The sequence below is a fragment of the Chiloscyllium punctatum genome, chromosome 22 (assembly GCF_047496795.1).
Source record: "Chiloscyllium punctatum isolate Juve2018m chromosome 22, sChiPun1.3, whole genome shotgun sequence".
Taxonomy (NCBI): Eukaryota; Metazoa; Chordata; class Chondrichthyes; order Orectolobiformes; family Hemiscylliidae; genus Chiloscyllium; species Chiloscyllium punctatum.
This window is the reverse complement of record NC_092760.1, coordinates 22,402,137-22,425,441: the sequence shown is the minus strand read 5'-3', so window position 1 is coordinate 22,425,441 and position 23,305 is coordinate 22,402,137. Positions and strand designations below refer to the sequence as shown.

The 23,305-nt window shown below is 43.6% G+C and overlaps 1 protein-coding gene across 1 annotated transcript in view; it reads right to left on the bottom strand.

The window, feature by feature from the left end:
• The window catches only part of LOC140493878 (mucin-6-like), a 385,697-nt gene that overhangs the window by 3,564 nt on the left and 358,828 nt on the right, over positions 1–23,305 (bottom strand). The window contains exon 27 of the mRNA XM_072592872.1: positions 7,293–7,449. Coding sequence (XP_072448973.1) covers positions 7,293–7,449 — 157 coding nt within the window. The remainder of the gene's footprint in view (positions 1–7,292; positions 7,450–23,305) is intronic.

The window sequence follows — 23,305 nt, the reverse complement described above, 5'->3', positions numbered from 1 at the left end:
TATGTCAGATATTTGCTTACTCCCTTAACCTATCTGCATACTTTGCATAGTATTTTCTGTGTTCCTCAACTTTCCTTCTTACTGATCTTTCTCTTATCATCAAATTTGGTTGCAACACACTCTGTCCCTTTGTCCAACTTGTCGATAGAAATTTGAAATCGCTGAGGCTCAAGCAATGCACTTTGTGGCATCACAAAAGGTACCGTTTGTCAAACGGAAAATAGCCTAAGAAGTTTTCTGTTAGGTAAGCAATCTTCTATCCATGCTAATATATTGCTCTGAATGTCATTAGCACTTACCTCAAGTATGAACATTTTACGTGGCTCCATATCAAATGTCTTTTAGAATTCCAAATGCATTACATCAGTGATTTCCTTTTATACATACTGCTTTGTACACAGTTAAAGAACGCAACTAAATTTGTCACATATAGTTTTTGCCATTCATAAAGTAATATTGGCTCTTCTGATTTGCAATATAATGCTACTAATATCCTGATACTGCTTCATTCATAAGGGATTCCAATATATTTACAAAGACAGATGTAGACTAACTGGCCTTTGATTTCATGTTCAGTCTCCCTCATCGCTTAAAAATCACAGAATTGGTTCACTACTGAAAGCAGTCATTGGCCCAATGTGTTTGTACTAGCTCTTGGACTGAACATTATGACTTAGTATGATTCTCCTGCCTCTTCCCCAAAACCCTGCACAAATAATCATCAATGTCTTCTTGAATGTCAGAATTCACATGACATCAGGTTATTGTCCAACAGGTTTATTTGAAATCGCAAGCTTTCAGAGCATAGTCCCTTCATCAGATGATGTGAGAAAGGAGCGCACAGACATAAAATTTATTGACACAGAGATCAGGGGCAGAAAGATAAAAAAAACATACAAATGGTGTGACTGGAGTGTCAAATATTAAGTCTCTGCAGGTGATCAGAACTGTCAGATGGTGTGAGTAAAATGTCAACAGCTGAATAACACTTTATTCACACCATCTTTGCCCACCCCAGTCCAACATCGGCACCTCCACTTCTTGAATGTTACAACTGAACCCAAACCAGTATGCTTCCAAACAATGCATTCTTGCTGCTTGCTCTGTGAAAACGTTTTGTCTCACATTGCATCTGCTTATTTTGCAAATTTGTCCACAAATCTCTGCCTTCCAAATCTTGACTCTTTTACAAGTAGAACATTTCTCCCTCTTCCCTGTTCAGATAAACATAGAACATAGAACAGTACAGCACAGAACAGGCCCTTCAGCCCATGATGTTGGCCGACCACTGATCCTCAAGTATGCACCCTCAAATTTCTGTGACCATATGTATGTCGAGGAGTCTCTTAAATGTCCCCAATGACCCAGCCTCCACAACTGCTGCTGGTAACACTTTCCATGCTCTCACAACTCTCTGTGTAAAGAACCCGCCTCTGACATCCCCTCTATACTTTCCTCCAACCAGCTTAAAACTATGACCCCTCGTGTTAGTCATTTCTGCCCTGGGAAATAGTCTCTGGCTTTCGACTCTATCTATGCCTCTCATTACCTTGTATACCTCAATTAGGTCCCCTCTTCTCCTCCTTTTCTCCAATGAAAAAAGTCTGAGCTCAGTCAACCTCTCCTTATAAGATAAGCCCTCCAGTCCAGGCAGCATTCTGGTAAACCTCCTCTGAACCCACTCCAAAGCATCCACATCTTTCTTATAATAGGGCGACCAGAACTGGACGCAGTATTCCAAGTGTGGTCTAACCAAAGTTTTATACAGCTGCAACAAGATCTCACGACTCTTAAACTCAATACCCCTGTTAATGAAAGCCAAAACACCATCTGCTTTCTTAACAACCCTGTCCACTTGGGTGGCCATTTTAAGGGATCTATGTACCTGCACCCCAAGATCCCTCTGTTCCTCCACACTACCAAGAATCCTATCCTTAATCCTGTACTCAGCTTTCAAATTCGACCTTCCAAAATGCATCACCTCGCATTTATACTGTCAACGACACCTCCAACCTTTGTGTCATCTGCAAACTTGCTGACCCATCCTTCAATCCCCTCATCCAAGTCATTAATAAAAATTACAAACAATAGAGGCCCAAGGACAGAGCCGTGTGGAACACCACTCACCACAGTCTTCCAGGCAACATATTTTAATGATTCTGAAAACATCTATTAAATCTCCTCCTAGAAAACAAACCCAATTTTGCAATATATCTTTAGAAATAATGTTTCTTATACCTAGAATTGTTCTTATAAACCTTATGCACTCTCTCTAATGAGTTCACATCGTCCCTGAACTGTGATGCCTAAAACAGTATAGAACACTCCAAGTGAGGTCCAATTTAGTGTCATACGCAGGTTTGACAACATCCCTACTCTCACTCTATGTTCTTTATCTGTAAAGCCTGGCTAACTGTATGCATTATGAGTGCTCTTTTCATCTGTTCTTTCACCTTCAATTGATTAGTGAAAGGTATACATTCAGATCTCTCTATCCTTAGAGTAGTACCAGTTGTCTTACATTGTCTGTCTACCTGTCTGTATTACTTAATACTTAGCTGCATTGAACATCACTATGAATGAAAAACCATCGAATCTGGCAAAGAATAGTGGCAAGTCAGAGGATTGAGAAAGTTTAAAAGTCTACTAAAGATGACCAACAGAAATAAGGAAGAAGATAAATTATGAGGGCAAATTAGGAAGTAACCTAAGTAGAGATGAATCTTGATTATCCAAAGATCAATTAACCGAATTTCAGATTATCCAAAGGAGATCTCAAGGTCCTAATAGAAACATTATGTCAAAGAGCTGATTTGATCCTGATCGCGCGTCTTTTGTTTACAGGTACAATGATTTAAAACAAACTCGGCTCACTGAAATGCTGCCAAGAGCAGTCCTGAACAGTCCAGGCACCATTTTCAAATGGGTGACCTCCCGCGCACTCTCTATCTCTCCCCTCACACTTTCCCTGGGATTTTACATAGAGGTGAACCCTAAACCCCCCCTTCCCCAGATAATGTCTCCAACATTGTCCTGTACAGGGCAGAGGTGGAGCTTGTCAAAAAGGAGCAGTATAAATGTGTGTGTGTGTGTGTGAGAGAGAGTAATATTTGGAGACTTACCCCACAAAGGCAGCAGTAGTCTTATTGTTGCTGTGCAGTCTGTCTGTCTTGGGGAGGAGGAGTGGGAGGGGGATCGGCCGGAGGACAGGGGCGCGGACAGGGGGTTGGGCAGGCAGGGGATGGGTTGGGGTGGGGCAGGTAGGGGTTCGTGTGGGGTATGCTGAACGGGCAGCAGACTTCCCAGAAAACTCCGATGCCCAAGAGAAATCAACTAACAGAATAATTATCCAAACAAAATAGTGCTTGCCCATCTTGTTCGGATTATCGAGGTTCCCTGTACAGCCAGTAAGAGCTGATTTGAATATTTGGAAAGAAGGGATTACAACATAAGCTCCTTATAAAAAGAAGCTTGGAGAAATAATAATGGGGAACCAGGAAATGACAAAGGAGTGTGACAAATCTATTATGTTTTTGAGGAAGTAACAAGCACAGTATATAAAGGTAATCCCACAGATTTGAATTTCCAAAAGTCATTCAATAAGGTACCTACATAAGGTTACTTAATAAGATAAGGTCACAAGGTTTTGGGGGTAGTACAGTATAGAGGACTGGTTAGCAAAAAGAAGAAAGAGAGTTGGGTAAGGAGGCATTTGACAGGATGCCAGGTTGTAACGAGTGGAGTGCCACAGAGACTAGAGCTGAGGCCATAATGATTGCCAAGTTTGCAGATGACACAAAAATACATGATAAGGCATGTAGTGAAGACAACTCACATAGTCTGCAGAGGGACACAGAGAGTAGGCAAAAAACTTGGCAAACGAAAATGTGGGAAAATGTGAGAATATGCACTTTTGCAGGAAGATTAGAAGAGCTGATTCTTATTTAAATGGGGAAGGACTGTAGAAAGCAGCAACGGAGAGAGATTTGGGCATTCTCATGCATGAATCAGGGGCAGCAAGGTGGTTAGTACTACTGCCACACAGCGCCCTGGACCCGGGTTTGATTCCACCCTTGGGTGACTGTGTGGAGTTTGCACATTCTCCCGGTGTCTGCATGGGTTTCTTCCAGATGCTCTGATTTCCTTCCATGGTCCAAGGATGTTCAAGTTAGGTGGATTGGCCATGATAAATTGCCCAAGTATCCAGGGATGTACAGGCTACATGAGTTAGCCATGGGAGATGTGGGGTGACAGGAATAGAGTAAGAGGGTGGGTCTGGGTGGGATGTTCTTCAGAGGAACGGTGTGGACTTGATGGGCTGAAAGTCCTGCTTTCACACTGTAGATTTCGACAATCATAAAACTACGATCAATCATCATAAATCACAAAAAGTTGGCGGGTAACAGACAAATACAGAGAGTCTAGGATTAGAGAATATAAATTTTATGACTCTTTCAGGAGAGAGTTGAGGAAAAAGTGTTTCTCTCAGAGGCTGGTGAGTATGGAAATCTGATGGTTGTTGAAGCTGGGTCATTATGTATATTCAAGGCTGAGGTACAAAGATTTTGAATCGTTAAAAAATAAAGGTTCAAATCTGGTAGAAGCACACTTTTCCATGTTTATCTTAATTTCTATCTTCTTTTTCATCCAGTGAGTTCTGAATTTGCTGGCCTAACCTTTCCCTTTTTAGAAAATATATTCTAACTGCACACAAACTCTCTATTCTTTGAAGGTAGCCCATTGTTCAGCTCAGACTTTCACTCCAACCCTTCGCTCCAACCTTATCTGTCACAGCTTCATTCTGCATAATTGAAGTTAAAAATCACACAAAACCAGCTTATAGTCCAACAGGTTTATGTGGAAGTACAAGCTTTCGGAGTGCTGCTTCTTTGTCAGATAGCCAGTGAAATAGGATCATAGGGTACAGAATTTATAGGAAAAGATCATAATGTCATTCATTGATGCGATATATTGAACAAACCTAGACTGTTGTTAATTCCTTCATCTTTTAGAATGGCTTGCAGATTTTGATGCATTAATATGTAAATCCCAGAACTTCTTTCAAGTCATATTCTCGAGATAACTGAAGCGTTCATAAAAAAAGGTGACATCTTAGCTCAGATAATGCATGAAAGGTGTGAGGTTAGAGTCTGTGTGTATTCCAACCTTGAGTCAGAATGGTTCTATTTCCAAACTAGGAATTTATAAAATGTCACATAAATTATAAAAAAAATTGATTGCCTACAGATTGTGTACTTTTTGAACAAAATAGAATGTATTTGCAAATATATTTCTGCAAGTGCAAATTCACCCCATAGACTTATATATGAGTGTTCGGGTGTGTGTGTGTAGGTACATGCATGTGAGGGAGACAGAGTGAGACAGTGTGTGTGGGAGAGGGGGAGAGAGTGTGAGAGAGTGTGTGTGTGTGTGTGTGTGTGTGTGTGTGTGTGTGTGTGTGTGTGTGTGTGTGGTGCATGTGTGTATGTGAGCTTGAAAGAGTGTATGCATGAGTGTAATGGAGTATACGCCTGTGAGAAGGTGTATGCATGGGTGTGGGTGTGTATCATTTACCAGAGTCTCTGAATGTAATACCAGTAATTTAACACTTTTGTGACTTCAACTCTTAGATTAGGACTGCACATAAGTTCTTCCTGGAGCTTTCGTAAACACAAACTTCAATGTACTCAGCTTTAAATAACCTCCTCAGTGTCTTATTCCAAACATTTTGGGCTGTGACTAACACTGACTTTTCACTCTGTGGTAACCCAGTTCAGTGCATATCATTCCCTTCGAAGGAGCACAATTCTACACCAGCATCTTATGAATATGAAAAAAAGTTGTCAAAAAAAGTCATACAGCCATCATTTGAAATCTTCAACATCCATCTTTGGACTATGAAGTAACTGCATGGAGAACCGGGATCACATCACCGTGTCACCTTTTATTTACTTGTGCACAGTACACTGGCTGTGGCCAGCCAACTTGGAGTCAGTCCTCTGAACTGAGGGGATTCTAATCTCCTGGTTATTTTTTTTTCTCTCAGATGAAAAAGGAAGGCAAGAGAACATTCCTCAGGTCAAGAGAACTTTTCCTGCAGCATACTGGTTGTGGCTAGCCAGTTGGAATCAGTGTCCTGAACTGAGGAGACTCTGAAATCCTGGTATACTTTTTTTTGTTATTTCCGTTATGTCACGCATGTCTGAAGGAAAATTATACAGAAATATTCCTGCTAGCAGTGCAAAATATTGTGTCCATAGTGTATGCAATTTTCTCAAGCTTTCACTAGCCCTTAAATTCACTCCAAAACAAATCGTTTTTTTAGAATCCTTGCAGTGGTGAAACAGGCCCTTCAGGCCAACAAGTCCACACTGACCTTCCGAGGAAATACCAAAGCAAATCCATTTCCCTACCATATTATTCTACATTGACTCCTGACTAATGCACCTAACATACACATCCCTGAACACAATGGGCAATTTACTATGACCAATTCACCTAACCTTCACACCTTTGGATTGTAGGAGAAAACCAGAACACCCGGAGGAAACCCACAAGACATGGGGAGAAAATGCAAACTCCACGCTGACAGTCGCCCGAGGCTAGAATCAAACCTGGGTCCCTGATGCTGTGAGCCAGTAGTGCTAACCACTGAGCCACCGTGCCATGTTGTGCAACTCATGTAATGCAAGAATAAATTAACAACTGGAATTATTGTAATTGCATGACTATTCCACAGAACTTAGGTGCCAGCATCAAATTCTTTTATGATTCCTTGGTACAATATCATATTCATACATTGTGTTCCTTCCTTTTGTTTTCTGGTAACAAACACCAACATTATTAAACTGCACTCCTACATTTTCATTCAACTTTATTTTTCTAATTTTCCACGCAACAGAACCCTCACCCTCACCCTCACCCTCACCCTCACCCTCACCCTCACCCTCACCCTCACCCTCACCCTCACTATTTAGTTTAAAGTCTTATCTACAGCCTAGTAAAATAACTGCACGGAGACCGGGATCCCATCACCTAGCCACCTTTTATATACTTGTGCACAGTACACTGACTGTGGCCAGCCATCTTGGAGTCAGTCCTCTGAACTGAGTAGATTCTAATCTCCTGGTCAGTCAGGGCTTTCCTGATTGGCCCAGGTTAACAACCCCAATCAAGGATCTTACAGTCAACAAGATCCAGCTGGTTCCAATCTCTACAGACTATTTCTATTTGATTTTTTTATGATCAGAATGATCATCTCTTTAAGAACTTGCATAATAAGAATTACTTACGGCAAAAGTCTGGTGTTCTCCAGTCAATACAGACCCCAGCATCTATACATGCTTTGGCATAGACTGCAACAGCATCACAGAGACACTCGCAATCCCCAGCTAGTTCACAACCACATGCATCTCGGACACAATTATCATAATAAGGCATTCTGTAGACCTAGAACATAAAGCAATGAAAAAACTTACATCTGCATATTTAAGAAATTACAGAGGGCATGTGCCAGTGGCTTAGGCAGCAAACACAGTGATATGAGGTTCTTCAAGTAATAATTGCATTCATCAGGTCATTAAACTGTACAAGTTTCAGATGTCTATAAAGCATAGAATTCTCCATGTCAAACACAAGCAGTAATCAACTACGTGGAATACAAATCCTGGCCGCAAGCAATTTTGACCCTGTCACTGACATTTCAAACTGATCTCACTCACCTAAGTTCAGCAGGAGTTAGAGAGACATTACTCTAAAAGTGTCACTTGCAGGTCACAATTCACAATGCAATATACTGTCTTATCAGGTGGGCATGGAGATTATTCCTGCTCACCTTAAAACTGGAAGTATTTGACAACACGCTCTTCTATGCAATGCATTCCTGACTGCAGCTACAATTCTCTAATATAAATGCATGACAGGTCTTGTGCTATATTCATCAGAAGGTCTATGGTCCACATACTCCATGCCCCTGCTTGCTGGAGTCCTCCATGACCTACTTTATCAAGGACTAGGCTAAACTATGATCTGTGTGTGATATGAATCCTCACATTATTAAGGAGCTGTTCTGAAATTCCCCACGAAGGTTCTTTGGAACTGCAAGATCACTTTTATTTTTTGGACTGTGGAGTTAAAAATAACAAAAGATATGGTTTCAAACCAAGGGACTGTGGAAATAGATTGTTGCAGCTTTTAAAAAGAATTTACAGGAACTCAGTGCATATTGTGTCACTGTGGTGGCCTCGAGTATTGGCAGACACTGTTAGATACTTCGTCTTTAAGGGTGTTTATTCAAAGCAGCTTTGCCCAACCATAGACTTCTGATTGTTTCTTTTCAACCAAGACCAGTCATGTGTATTCAGGAGTACTCAGCGTAATAACAATAAATGATTAGTTCCTGGAGAAATGACTATAGCTTTGTGTTTGGACAGCACAGCAGAAACATCCAGTTAATGAAGGAGAAAGTATCTCTTTCTTACTCTCCTGCTGTGAGTGGAGAAGAACATTCAAAAGCATTTAGCTATTCTCACTCTCTGCAAACTCCCTTTTGGAAGGAATAGGGACAGAAAACCATCTTCGGAGACACAAGGGTGAATCCTCAATCGTGAATGAAACGTTGAGAATTGAAGAGTCTATCATGTCTGTCACAAACACTTGCATTATCACTAAATAAACCTTGATTACAGCATTCTGGTCCTAAGCGCCTGCATCACATTTAAAATACGGATATTTCCTAAGCAACCTGATCAGAGATGTTATTCTGTACTGCTGCAGCAAGTGGGACTTGACCCCAGGTCACCTGCTTCAAAGGTAGGGCTACTACGTTTGCACCACAAGAACCTCAATTTCCATTGAAGATACAAAGTACCTTGTTAACTTTTATCACCTGCTCAGAATCTGAGGTTCTGTAACTTATTCCAAGTAATCATGAGAAGTGAACATTAACAGTTTGTTTGCCATGTTTGATGCTATTTTTGTTGGACAATATCAAATTTCAAATTTCCTGGACTAAATTAAGTTTCAGATGGATTTACAACTGCCTTACTGCTCACCAAATATTCTTCTGAAATCTTGACTTCAATGAAAACCCATGTCCCTGAACACAAAACATTCAAATATGTAAAAACAAAATTGGACTCACCGTTTTACTTTCTAGACCAGGTAGACCATTACATAGCATGCAATTCAATTTGGGCTATCATTGATATAACTAATTGATAATGATTAGGTCCTGCAGTTATCTGGAGTGAACTACTTATATAGACAGGACAGTTGTCTATTTACAATCTGGTTGATCAGATAAAATGTTATGGAGTACTTTATAATATTGTTCAAAATGTAATCTATTTTTTCAAAATGTAATCTATTTTTCTTATCAACCTGTTCAGAGATGTTATTATACTCATCTGCAGCAGGTGGGATGTGAACCTGGGTCTCTCAGATCCACAAGTAGGGACACTATACTGTGACACAAGAGGACTTTAAGGACCATTTTATTGATCACCACACAATTCCTTTCAAATGGTCCACTGTTACAGTTTCTTCCAGATTGTATCTTTATGACCTAGCTCCAGATAAATGTTTCTTGAATGTACTTGAGGGAGAAAAGCTGACTCTTTTTACAATTTGGCTATATGGCTGTTTTGTTTGAATAGTGCTTTGGAAATGGTTTCAAAATCTTCAGCTTGGGGGAAACCTGCTAAAGACAAGGCTGCACAGCTTGTGTCTCTTGTTTCTGAAGCATGATATTTATGAATCCAGTGTGAAAACAGACTGTCTTTTTGAAGACTAAAAGACTTGTCAATATTGTGTTTTTCCTTGAGCAAGCTGTGTCTATCAAGACCCCAGAGACACTGCCTTTGTTAGGTGACATCCACCTACACACATTAGATTGATAGCCATCTAACATCTTGAACCTTATTAATTTGTGGTGTTAAGATATCGAAACTATTGGAATTTTTTTAACCTCCCTAACCCAAAGTGAGTCTCTACAGAGAGAATTCAATTTTTACTATTTATCACTATATTATCTGTTAGTATGGTTTAGATTATTTAGACAGCTATACATTTATCTTTTTAGAAAACAAATGAAATGAGTTAACCAGCTTTGCATCTTAGTTGAATAAGTTTTGATTTATAATACACAAATACTTTTGCTTTCATTAAATACATCTAGTTGATAGACCTTCTTATTCAAAATCTAGAAAGCATTCTATTGGCCATTTTGGGACCTCTGCACAGGAATTAAATATTTGCAGTGAATCATGGAATAATAGGACTATAGAAAGACAGTGCATTGCTCTCCTGACCTGCTGTGCTTTTCCAGCACCACTCTAATCTAGACTCTAGTCTCGGCATAACATTCTGAACTTATCACTGGTCAATATCCCTTTATTATCAATTTTAAAAACTTCATTTGTGCCCCACGTTTAAGTTCCTCTCCATGTCTCCGCAATTTTATCAATAACAATGTTTTGTCCTTACTAGGTACCTATATGGATAGAAGTTGAAAGTGAGGACTGCAGATGCTGGAGATTTGAGTTGAGAATGCGGTGCTGAAAAAACACAGCAGGTCAGGCAGCATATGAGGAATAGGAGAATCGACATTTCGGGCAAAAGCCCTTCATCAGGAATAAGGCTATGAGCTGAGAGAATGGTGAAATAAATGGGAGGGGGTGGGGCTGGAGGTGAAAAGTAGCAAGAGTGTGATAGTCAGATGGAGGTGAGGGCAATGGTAATAGTCGGAGAAGAGGGTGGAGTGGACAGGTCATGAGGTCAGCGCTGAGATGGAAGGTTGGAACTGGAATAAGATGGGGGAAGGGAAAAAGAGGAAACTGGTGAAATCCACAATGATGCCATGGAGTTGGAGGGTCCTGAGGCGGAAGATGATGTATTCTTCCTCCAGGTGTTGGGTGGTTAGGGAGTGGCGATGGAGGAGGCCCAGGACTTGCATGTCCTTGGCAGAGTGTGAGGAGGAGTTGAAGTGTTTGACCACGGGGCAGTGGGGTTGGTTGGTGCAGACGTCCTGGAGATGCCCTTTGAAGTGCTCTGTGAGTAGGCATCCTGTCTCCCCAATGCAGAGGAGACCGCATTAGGAGCAATGGATACAATGTGGAAAACTCCTTTGGGGCCTTGGATGGAGGTGAGGGTGGACAGAAATATATTTCTGGTGGTGGGGTCCATTTGTAGGTGGCAGAAATGGCGGAGGATGATGTGATATATACAGAAGTTGGTGGGGTGGAAGTTGGGGGGTTCTATCCTTGTTGTGGTTGGAGGGGTGAGGTTCGAGGGCAGAGGTGCAGGAAATGGATGAGATGCATTGGAGGGCATCATCAACCATGTGGGAGGGAAAACTGCAGTCTTTAAAAAAGGAGGCCATTTGGTGTGTTCTGTGGTGGAACTGGTCCTTCTGGGAGCAGATGCAGTGGAGGCAGAGGAATTGGGAATAAGGACTAGCATTTTTACAGAAGGCACGGTGGGAGGAGGTGTAGTCCAGGTAGCTGTGGGAGTCAGTGGGTTTGTGGTAGATGTCAGTGTTGAATTGGTCACCATTAATGGAGATGGAGAGGTCCAGGAATGGGAGGGAGGTGTCTGAGATGATCCAGGTGAACTTAAGGTCGGGATGGAATGTGTTGGTGAAGTTGATGAATGCTCAACCTCCTTGTGGGAGCACAAGGTAGCACCGATACAGTCATTAATGTAGTAGAGGAAAAGGTAGGGAATGGTGCCTGTGTAAATACAGAAGATGGGTTTTTCCACATAACCGACAAAGAAACAGGCATAGCTGGGGCCCATGCGGGTGTCCATGGCTATCCCTTTTGCCTGGAGGAAGTGGGACGATTCAAAGGAGAAATTATTGAGGGTGAGAACCAGTTCAGCCAAACAAATGAGAGTGTCAGTGGAAGGGTACTGGTGGGGATGTCAGGAGAGGAAGAAATGGAGAGTTTGGAGGCCCTTGTTGTAGCGGATGGAGGTTTATAGGGACTGGATGTTCATGGTGAAGATAAGGTGTTGGTGGCAAGGGAAACAAAAGTCTTGGAGGAGATGGAGGCAATGGGTAGTGTCTCAAATGTATGTGGGGTGTTCCCAGACCGGGAGGTTAGGGCAGTATTAAGTTATGTGGAGATGAGTTTGGTGGAGTAGGAGCAGGCCGAGGTAATAGGTCGGCCATGGTAGTCAGGCTTGTGGATCTTGGGTAGGAGGTAGAAGCGGGTGATGTGGGGTTCCTGAACTATGAGGTTGGAAGCTGTGGATGGGAGATCTCCTGAGGTGATGGGGTTGTGTACGGTCTGGGAGATAATGGGTTGGTGATGGGGGTTGAGGTCGTGATCAAGGGGGCAGTAGGAGGAGGTGTCTTTGAGTTGGTGCCTATCTTCAGCCGTGTAGAGGTCAGTGCACCAAACTACCACTGCACTCCCCCTCCCTGTCGCTGGTTTGATGGTGATGTTAGGGTTGGAGCGGAGGGAGTGCAGCGCTGCGCGCTGCGAGTGAGAGGATGGAGTGGGTGAGGGGGGTGGACAGGTTGAGGCGGTCAATGTTCCGGCAGCAGTTGGAAATAAAGAGATTGAGGGCAGGTAACAGACCAGCACGAGGTATCAAGGTGGATGGGGTATGTTGGAGACGGGAGAAGGGGTCCTTGGAAGGCGGGTAGTAGTCTTGCTGGAAAAAGTAAGCCCGGAGATGGAGGTGGCAAAAGAAGTGTTTGATGTCACAATGCACATTAAATTTGTTGATCTAGGAGCAGAGGGGGATAAAGGTAGGGGATAAAGGTAGGATTGATCGTTCGTCCTCAGTGACGGGGAGGTCTAGGGGGATGGTGAAAACATCGCCCAGTGCCATTTGCCTTATGGGCAAAAGTGGAGGCAGAAATCAGAAGGCTGGAAAGCAAAGGGATCATCAAACCAGTCCAATTTGCAGAATGTAGACAGACTAATCTACTAAATGTAGAATCAAAATATTTCTGTCTTTGTCCCATACCTTCAGATCCATGGCACTGTGCATTGGAAAGATAACTATTGGACATGGTGGTACTTATTTTTTTACAGATTTCACTCTTCTCACTAGTTTCTTTATTGAGGTTCCGTCAACCACAGCCTCAACGTTTTAGTGGGTTTTAACATCTGGCAAGCAAGATGAGCATGATTCTATTGAATTTTAAGACAATTATCTCATAGGCCAGTATCTAGGAGACAGCACACCCTGAAAAGTCCACCTTCACCTGGTTTAGAACAGTTAAATTGCTTAGCAACATCCAAATCAGAACCAATCAAAGTCAATGTCTGGTTAAATGGTCACCTGGTTCTAATGGAGCTCGACACTAGCATGGCCATTTCAGTGATCGCAGATACAGACTTTAACAGAATTAGTTCTGGGCGTCAACCTTTAAGTTTGGGTAAGACTTTGGTGAAACTGAGAACCCATGCTGGGGAAGCTGGTTCAATTGTTTTAAAAGGCTCAGGCCCAAGCCTGATGGGGCAATAATGATTCAGAAAGTTTCACCGACATTGGCTTAACATTTTTAGATTAGCAAATGGCTGCCTGAGTTAAATCCTGATTACATACCTGGAAGCTTTTCAGTATGGTCTATAGACTACCTAATGAGCTAAAACCACCTTGCATGCTGACTAAGAAGCAATTCTATATTTCTGCAAGGCTCGCTCAGTGCCATTTACCTTATGGGTAAAAATGGAGGCAGAAATCAGGAGGCTGGAAAGCAAAGGGATCATCAAACTAGTCCAATTTGCAGAATGGGCGGCACCAGTCATACCAAATGTGAAGTCTGACTGTCAATTTGCCTTTGTAGGGATTTTAAATAGATGGTAAGATGCTTTTCGCAACTGGACAAATATCCAATCCCTCGTATAAAGGATTTATACACAAAGCTGGTAGGACACTATTCTTTACAAAGCTGGACATAAGCATGTTTAATTGTAATTGCAATTATTTGAGGATTTTCACATGTATACTACAATTAATACCAATATATGAGATGGTCATTTGGGGTATTGTCAGCTTGTGCAATCTTTGAGCAAACGATGAAGAACATTTTATATGGTCTACCCAAGGTCACCATTTACCTAGATGATGTGCTAATAACAGGGAAGACTAATAAAGAGCACTTTGAGAACTTGGACACAGTCCTTAAATTTTTTTTTCCCAGGTGGGCATATGCCTTAGAAAGGAAAAAAAATTGTGTTCCAGACAAGTAACTGACTTGGGCCACACGATCAACAAGATCTGTTGGAAAATAAAGTGAGGGCGATCAAAGGTGCCTCGGCTCCCACATCTGTGCCAGAGTTTAGGTCTTTCCTTGAGCTGCTGAACTATTATGGAAAGGTCATGCATAACCTGGTCTCCACCCTGGCACCTTTGCATCAACTCATGAAAAACAGTCAGCCTTTGAAATGGTCACACAGCCAATAGCTTCCAGGAAAGTGAAGATACAGCTATCATCGTTTAAGGTAGTGGCACACTATGATCCCAAGCAAGATTTGGTATTGACATGCCTCCTCATATGGTATTGGGATAGTATCAGCTCAGAGGTTGCCCAAAGGAGAGGAATGTCCAATAGGATGGGCATCCAGGCTAAGGCAGAGCATAATACACCCAGATAGAGAAGGAAAGCTTGGTGACCATATTTGGAACCAGGAAGTTCCACCAACAGATGGAAATCTGTAATAATAAGACTACAAATCCCTGCTAGGGCTTCTCAAAGAGGACAACGCAGTGACACCCATTGCTTCAGGTTGAATTCAGTGATTGTTTGTAATAATGTGTGTATAATTACAGGTTGGAATACTGTTCAGGAGGCCAAGGAGCAAATGTGGATGCATTGAGCTGCCCCCTGTTAGTAGATACACCACTAGTGGTACCACCATAGAAGAATCCATTAATGTTTTAAATTTTATAGACATGCTTCTTGTCACAGCTAACAGAGAACACAGAATGATCCAGTCTAGAGTTGTACAGCACAGGAACAGACCCTTCGGTCCAACTCTTCCATGCTGACCAGATAACCCAACCCAATCTAGTCCCACCTATCAGCACCTGGCTCATATACCTCCAAATACTTCCGATTCATACACCCATCCAGATGCCTTTGAAATGTTGCAATTGTACTAGCCTCCATCACATCCTCTGGCAGCTCATTCCATACACGTACCACCCTCTGTGTGAAAAAGTTGCCCCTTAGGTCTCTTTTATATCTTTCCCCTCTCACCCTAAACTATGCCCTCTAGTTCTGGACTCCCACACCCCAGGGAAATAGGGTCTATTTACCCTATCCATGCCCCTCATAATTTTGTAAACCTCTATAAGGTTACCCCTCAGCCTCTGAAGCTCCAGGGGAGCCCTGGCTGACAGATATAAACAGGAATGCCCTTTCTTCCTGGTGGTGGAATTTGAATAAAAGATTCATACACCTTGTGGCTTTCACTGTGTCCCACACCTGCGCACACACAACATGGGTGCTGGGGAATAAATAAGCACTACCGCAGTTAGTAGGTAGTGTGGGGGTAATAATAATAAAAACAGGAGTGTCAGACATTTAAAAAAAATAAAATAAACAGGAGTGTCCTTTCTTTCTGGTGCTGGGGAAAATAAGCACTACCGCAGTTAGGCGGTAGTGTGGAGGTTATATTTTTTAAAAATTAAAAAAAAGACCAGGTGTGTCAGATAGCCTTAAAAAAAAGGAAAAAATTAAACAGGAGTGACAGAGGTTCTGTTCACTAGAAAAAAAGAAAAAAGAAAAAAAAACAGGAATGCCCTTTCTTCCTGGTGGTGGAAATTGAATAAAAGATTCATACACCTTGTGTCTTTCACTGTGAGCCACATCTGCACACAAACAACATGGGAGCTGGGGAAAATATAAGCACTAGTGCAGTGTGAGTGAAGAAGAAAAATAAACAGGAGTGTCAGAGGTTCTGTTGGTTCTGCGAGCTGCCTCTGAGGGAGTTGGATCAGTGTGAGTGAAGGACTCTGCAATAACAAAAACAGGAGTGCCCTTTCTTCCTGGTGGTGGAAATTGAATAAAGATTTGTACACCTTGTGTCCTTTACTGCTTCACACACCTGCAGACACACACAACATGGGTGCTGGGGAAAATATAAGCATGACTGCAGTTAGGCGGTAGTGTGGGGGTAAATAAAAGAGAAAAAAAGAACAGGAGTGTCACATCTCCTGTTCACTCTGGGAGTTGGCTCTGAGGGAGCTGGATCAGTGTCAATGACTCTCCATGTGTAAATAAAAGGACAATGACCACTGTGGAATTATTTGAACCACCATCTGTAAAACATCTGTTTAGCCAAGTGAATATAGTTACAAGCAAAACCCATTAAGGAGAATGGAAACCCTCATGGGTGGGGGAGGGAGGTTGGTGGTGGGTAGGATAGTGCATGCAGGGAGAGGGAAGGGACTAAATCAAAATGGAGTTGGAGAGGAGATAAAGCACTGTGTTCCCCATGCCTCCTTTATTATTTTACCTCTACCCAGATGTGCTTATATGCACATCTGAGCAAACTTCTTACCAAAAAAAATCATGGGTGACTTTTTTTTGTAAATAACTGACTACTGCTAGCAAAACAGAGCAATGCAAACCATCAAGTGTGAGGGAGAGACAGGGACAGCAGGATAGGATTAAATTAAAGTGGCGTTAGTTGGGAAAATAAAGCACTGTATCCCCCATGTCTACCTCTCTCTAAAGGCATTGAAATTATTGATGGATACAGTGTGCTCCCTCTCCTAAGAAATCCAAGCACGAACTTAACCATGGAAGAGGGGTAGGCAGTTGGCAATTATAACTGCCTGCATAGCCCGCTGTCTGGATCTGTTTATAGCCTGCCTAGCCAGGCTGAGGAGCAGACCCAAGAGGAGGTCCTCCAATCTGCCCACACAGGATTCTCAAAGATCAGGAGTGTAAGTCCGAAGTACAACTGAAAACACAACAAAAGATGTTTCAAAGAACTAAAAGGAGAGTGTAATTTCCAGTAACTAACATATTCATAGTCCACGGACCCCACAGCAACGCTAAATAAACAGGGGAGGGCCTGTTTTACAACTTCTTAGATGTTTTAGTTTCGTTTAACCTATCTTGTAACCAACCTGTTCAGAGATATTATTTCACACCTCTGGTGCAAGTGGGATCTGAATACAGACCACCCAATCCAGAGCTAGGGATGTTACCACTACACAACAAGAAGGCTTACTAGGGCTCAAATGATAAGTTCCAACTGGACAGACCATTACCTGATGAAGGGCTTTTGCCCAGAACGTCGATTTCGCTGCTCGTTGGATGCTACCTGAACTGTTGTGCTCTTCCAGCACCACTAATCCAGTAGACCATTACCTAATACCAAGAGAATTATCATAATCAACTAGCTCTTCAATGAGATAAATGAGTGATACTCCATGGACCTAGTAGGGGGTTATCACAATTTCCTTCCTGATTCTTATATCCTGATCCTTTCATTGCCTGTTTGACATTCTGATAAGAAATTTCAGATTTTGTTAAGGAGATTACAATAATGTCCTGACTCGGAAAGTTTTTTATCATGTTTTTTTAACCTTTTTTGAATAAGTTTGACTCAATGACCTGTTACTCTCATTGGAGACGATATCGATATTTATAAGACTGATTAATTTATTGTCATGTGTACCGAAGTACAGTGAAGGGTTTTGTTTGTGAGCAGTACATGACAGATCACGGTAAGAAAGTTTGAACAGACCAGAGGTTATAAAATGTCTTAGACAGTTGCAAACAGATTAATTCATACATTATGTTTGCGAGGCAACATCAACATTAGCAATGTCAGTATTATTTGAGGCTAGAGAGTCCATTCATCAGTCTAATAACGGCTGAGAAGAAGCTGTTCCTGAACCTGCTGGTATGTGTGTTCAGGCTTCTGAATCTTCTGCGTGACGGAAGAAGTTATAGGAGATCATTACCAGGTGTGATGATGATCCTGTATTACCAGGTCTTTGATGATGCTAGCAGCCTTTCTGCAGCAGCGATGTTGAATATTTCTACTGTCACCTCCACGATTTATCGATTGCAACTCCCACCCACCCTCCGAGAGCTGTTCTCCTGCCTCCAACATACAACATCCTCTTGAACACCGTGTTGGCCTCTTACCCTCCTTCAACCTCTTTATCTCCAACTGCTGTCGTGAGATTGACCACCTCAACCTATCCAACCCCTTACCCTCGCAATGCGCAGCCCTCCACGCCCTCCGCTCCAACCCCAAATTCACAATCAAACCAGCTGACACGTCGGTGGTGTGTGTGTGTGTGTGTGTGTGTGTGTGTGTGTCCTGTAGCGACAATATACGATAGACAATAGATATTCGGTGCAGGAGTACACCATTCAGCCCTTCGAGCCAGCACCATCATTCATTATGATCATGGTTGATCATCCACACTCACTATCCTGTACCTGCCTTATCCCCATAACCCTTGCTTCCACTATCTTGAAGAGCTCTATCCACCACTTTCTTGAAAGTATCCAGAGACTTGGCCTCCACTGCCTTCTGGAGCAGAGCATTCTACATATCTAGCACTCTCTGGGGGAAGAAGTTTCTCCTCAACTCTATTCTAATGGCCTACCCCTTATTTTTAAACTGTGTCCTCTAGTTCTGGACTCACCCATCAGCGGAAACAAGCTTCCTGCCTCCAGAGTGTCAAATCCTTCAACAATCTTATACATCTCAATCAGATCCCCTCTCATCCTTCTAAACTCAAGTCTATACAAGCCCAGGCGCTCCAATCTTTCAAGATATGATAGTCCCGCCATTCTGGGAATTGACCTCGTGAACCGACGCTACACTCCCTCAATAGCCAGAATGTCCTTCCTCAAATTTGGAGACCAACACTGCATACAATACTCAAGGTACGGTCTCACCTGCAAAAGGACCTCTTTGCTCTTGTACTCAATTCCTCTTGTTATGAAGGCCAGCACGCCATTAGCTTTCTTCACTGCCTGCTGCACCTGCATGCTTGCTTTCAATGACTGATGTACAAAAACACCAAGATCTCGCTGTACTTCCCCTGTGTAGAGGCATAAAGATATATAGCACAGAAACAGATCCTTCAGTCCAATACGTCCATGCCCACCAGATATCCCAACCCAATCTAGTCCCACCTGCCAGCACCCGGCCCAGATCCCTCCAAACCCTTCCTATTCATATACCCATCCAAATGCCTTTTAAATGGTGCAATTGTACCAGCCTCCACCACATCCTCTGGCAGCTCATTCCATACACGTACCACCCCCTGTGAAAAATTTGCCCCTTAGGTCTCTTTTATATCTTTCCCCTTTGACCTTTAACCTCTGCTCTCTAGTTCTGGACTCCCCCACCCCAGGGAAAAGACTTTGTCTATTTATCCTATCCATGCCCCTCATAATTTTGTAAATCTCTAAGGTCACCCCTCAGCCTCCGACGCTCCAGGGAAAATGGCCCCAGCCTGTTCAGCCTCTCCCTATAGCTCAAATCCTCTAACCCTGGCAACATCCCTGTAAATCTTTTCTGAACGCTTTCAAGTTTCACAACATCTTTCTGATGAAGGAGACCAGAATTGCACACAATATTCCAATAGTGGCCCCACCAATGTCCTGTATAGCCACAACATGATCTCCCAACTCCTGTACTCAATACTCTGACCAATAAAGGAAAGCATACCAAACGCCTTCTTCACTATCCTATCTACCTGTGACTTCACCTTCAAGGAACTATAAACCTGTACTCCAAGATCTCTTTGTTCAGCAACCCTGCCTTGGACCTTCCCATTAAGTGTATAAGTCCTGATAAAATTTTCTTTCCAAAAATGTAGCACCTCGCATTTATCTGAATTGAACTCCATCTGCCACTTCTCAGCCCATTGGCCCATCTGGTCAAGATTCTGTTGTAATCTGAGGTAACCTTCTTCGCTGTCCACTACACCTCCAATTTTGGTGTCATCTGCAAACTTACTAACTGTACCTCTTATGCTCACATCCAAATCATTTATATAAATCACGAAACATAGTGGACCCAGTATCAATCCTTGTGGCACTCCACTGGTCACAGGCCTCCAGTCTGAAAAAGAACCCTCCACCACCACCCTCTGTCTTCTACCTTTGAGCCAGTTCTGTATCCAAATGGCTACTTCTCCCTGTATTCCGTGAGATCTAACCTTGCTCACCAGTCTCCCATGGGGAACCTTATTGAACGCCTTCCTGAAGTTCATATAGATCACATTAATCATCAATCCTCTTTGTTACATATTCAAAAAACTCAATCAAGTTTGTGAGACATGATTTCCCATGCACAAAGCCATGTTGACTACCCTTAATCAGTCCTTACCTTTCCAAATACACGTACATCCTGTCCCTCAGGATTCCCTCCAACAACTTGCCCACCACCTCAGGCTCACTGGTCTAAGTTCCCTGGCTTCTTAAACAGAGGTACCACGTTAGCCAACCTCCAGTCTTCCGGCACCTTACCAATAACTATCAATGATACAAATATCTCAGCAAGAGGCCCAGCAATCACTTCCCTAGCTTCCCACAGAGTTCTAGGGTACACCCGATGAGGTCCTGGGGATTTATCCACCTTCATGCGTTTCAAGACATCTAGCACTTGCTCCTCTGTCATAAGGATATTTTTCAAGATGTAATCATCTATTTCCCCACATTCTGTATCTTCAATGTCCTTTTCCACAGGAAACACTGATGCAAAATACTCATTTAGTATCTCCCCCATTTTCTGTGGCTCCACACAAAGGCCACCTTGCTGATCTTTGAGGGGCCCTATTCTCTCCCTAGTTACCCTTTTGTCCTTAATGTATTTGTAAAAACCCCTTGGATTCTCCTTAATTCTATTTGCCAAAGTTATCTCCTTTCCCCTTTTGGCCGTCCTGATTTCCCTCTTAAGTATACTCCTATTGTCTTTATACTGTTCTAAGGATTCACTCAATCTATCCTGTCTACACCTTACATTCGCTTCCTTCTTTTCTTCACCAAACCCTCAATTTCTTTAGTCATCCAGCATTCCCATACCTACCAGCCTTTCTTTTTACCCTAGGAGAAAGTGAGGACTGCAGATGCTGGAGATCAGAGCTGAAAATGTGTTGCTGGAAAAGCGCAGCAGGTCAGGCAGCATCCAAGGAGCAGGAGAATCGACGTTTTGGGCATGAGCCCTTCTTCAGGAATGAGGATAGTGTGCCAAGCAGGCTAAGATAAAAGGTAGGGAGAAGCGACTTGGGGGAGGGGCATTGGAAATGCGATAGGTGGAAGGAGGTCAAGGTGAGGGTGATAGGCCGGAGTCGGGGTGGGGGTGGAGAGGTCAGGAAGAAGATTGCAGGTTAGGAAGGTGGTGCTGAGTTCGAGGGTTGGGACTGAGACAAGGTGGGGGGGAGGGAAAATGAGGAAACTGGAGAAATCTGAGTTCATCCCTTGTGGTTGGAGGGTTCCTAGGCGGAAGATGTGGCGCTCTTCCTCCAGCCGTTGTGTTGCTATGGTCTGGCGATGGAGGAGTCCAAGGACCTACATGTCCTTGGTGGAGTGGGAGGGGGAGTTGAGATGTTGAGCCATGGGGTGGTTGGGTTGGTTGATCCGGGTGTCCCAGAGGTGTTCTCTGAAATGTTCTGCAAGTAGGCGGCCTGTCTCCCCAATATAGAGGAGGCCACATCGGGTGCAGCGGATGCAGCAAATGATGTGTGTGGAGGTGCAGGTGAATTTGTGGTGGATATGGAAGGATCCCGCATGGGCCCCAGCTATGCCTGCCTCTTCATAGGATATGTGGAACAGTCCATCTTCCGCAGCTACACTGGCACCACCTCCCACCTTTTCCTCCGCTACATCGCTGACTGTATCGGCGTTGCCTCATGCTCCCACGAGGAGGTTGAACAGTTCATCCACTTTACCAACACCTTCCATCCCGACCTCAAATTTACCTGGACCGTCTCAGACTCTTCCCTCCCCTTCCTAGACCTCTCCATTTCTATCTCGGGCGACCGAATCAACACAGACATTTACTATAAAGCGACCGACTCCCACAGCTGCCTAGACTACACCACCCCCCACCCTGCCCCTGTAAAAACGCCATCCCATATTCCCAATTCCTTCGGCTCCGCCGCATCTGCTCCCAGGAGGACCAGTTCCAATACCGAACAACCCAGATGGCCTCCTTCTTCAAAGACTGCAATTTCCCCCCACATGTGATCGACGATGCTCTCCACCGCATCTCCTCCACTTCTCGCTCCTCTGCCCTTGAGCCTGCTCCTCCAATCGCCACTAGGACAGAACCCCACTGGTCCTCACCTACCACCCCACCAACCTCCATTTACATCATATCATCTGCTGTCATTTCCGCCACCTCCAAACGGACCCCACCACCTTGGATATATTTCCCTCCCTTCCCCTATCAGCGTTCCGAAAAGACCACTCCCTCCGTGACTCCCTTGTCAGGTCCACATCCCCCACCAACCCAACCTCCACTTCCGGCACCTTCCCCTGCAACCGCAAGAAATGCAAAACTTGCGCCCACACCTCCCCCCTTACTTCCCTCCAAGGCCCCAAGGGATCCTTCCATATCCGCCACAAATTCACCTGCACCTCCACACACACCATATACTGCATCTGCTGCACCCAATGTGGCCTCCTCTATATTGGGGAGACAGGCCGCCTAATTGAGGAACGTTTCAGAGAACACCTCTGGGACACCCGGACCAACCAGCCCAACCACCCCGCAGCTCAACACTTCAACTCCCCCTCCCACTCCACCAAGGATATGCAGGTCCTTGGACTCCTCCATCGCCAGACCATAGCAACACGAAGGCTGGAGGAAGAGCGCCTCATCTTCCGCCTAGGAACCCTCCAACCACAAGGAATGAACTCAGATTTCTCCAGTGTCCTCATTTCCCCTCCCCCCACCTTGTCTCAGTCCCAACCCTCGAACTCAGCACCACCTTCCTAACTGCAATCGTCTTCCTGACCTCTCAGCCCCCACCCCCACTCACCTTAACCTCCTTCCACCTATCGCATTTCCAACGCCCCTCCCTCAAGTCCCTCCTCCCTACCTTTTATCTTAGCCTGCTTGGCACACTCTCCTCATTCCTGAAGAAGGGCTCATGACCAAAACGTCGATTCTCCTGCTCCTAGGATGCTGCCTGACCTGCTGTGCTTTTCCAGCAATATATTTTCAGCTCTTTCCTTTTATCCTAACAGGAATATACTTTTTCTGGAGTCTCGTTATCTCATTTCTGAAGGCTTCCCATTTTTCAGCCTTTTACCTGTGAACATTTGCCCCCAATCAGTATTTGAAAGTTCTTG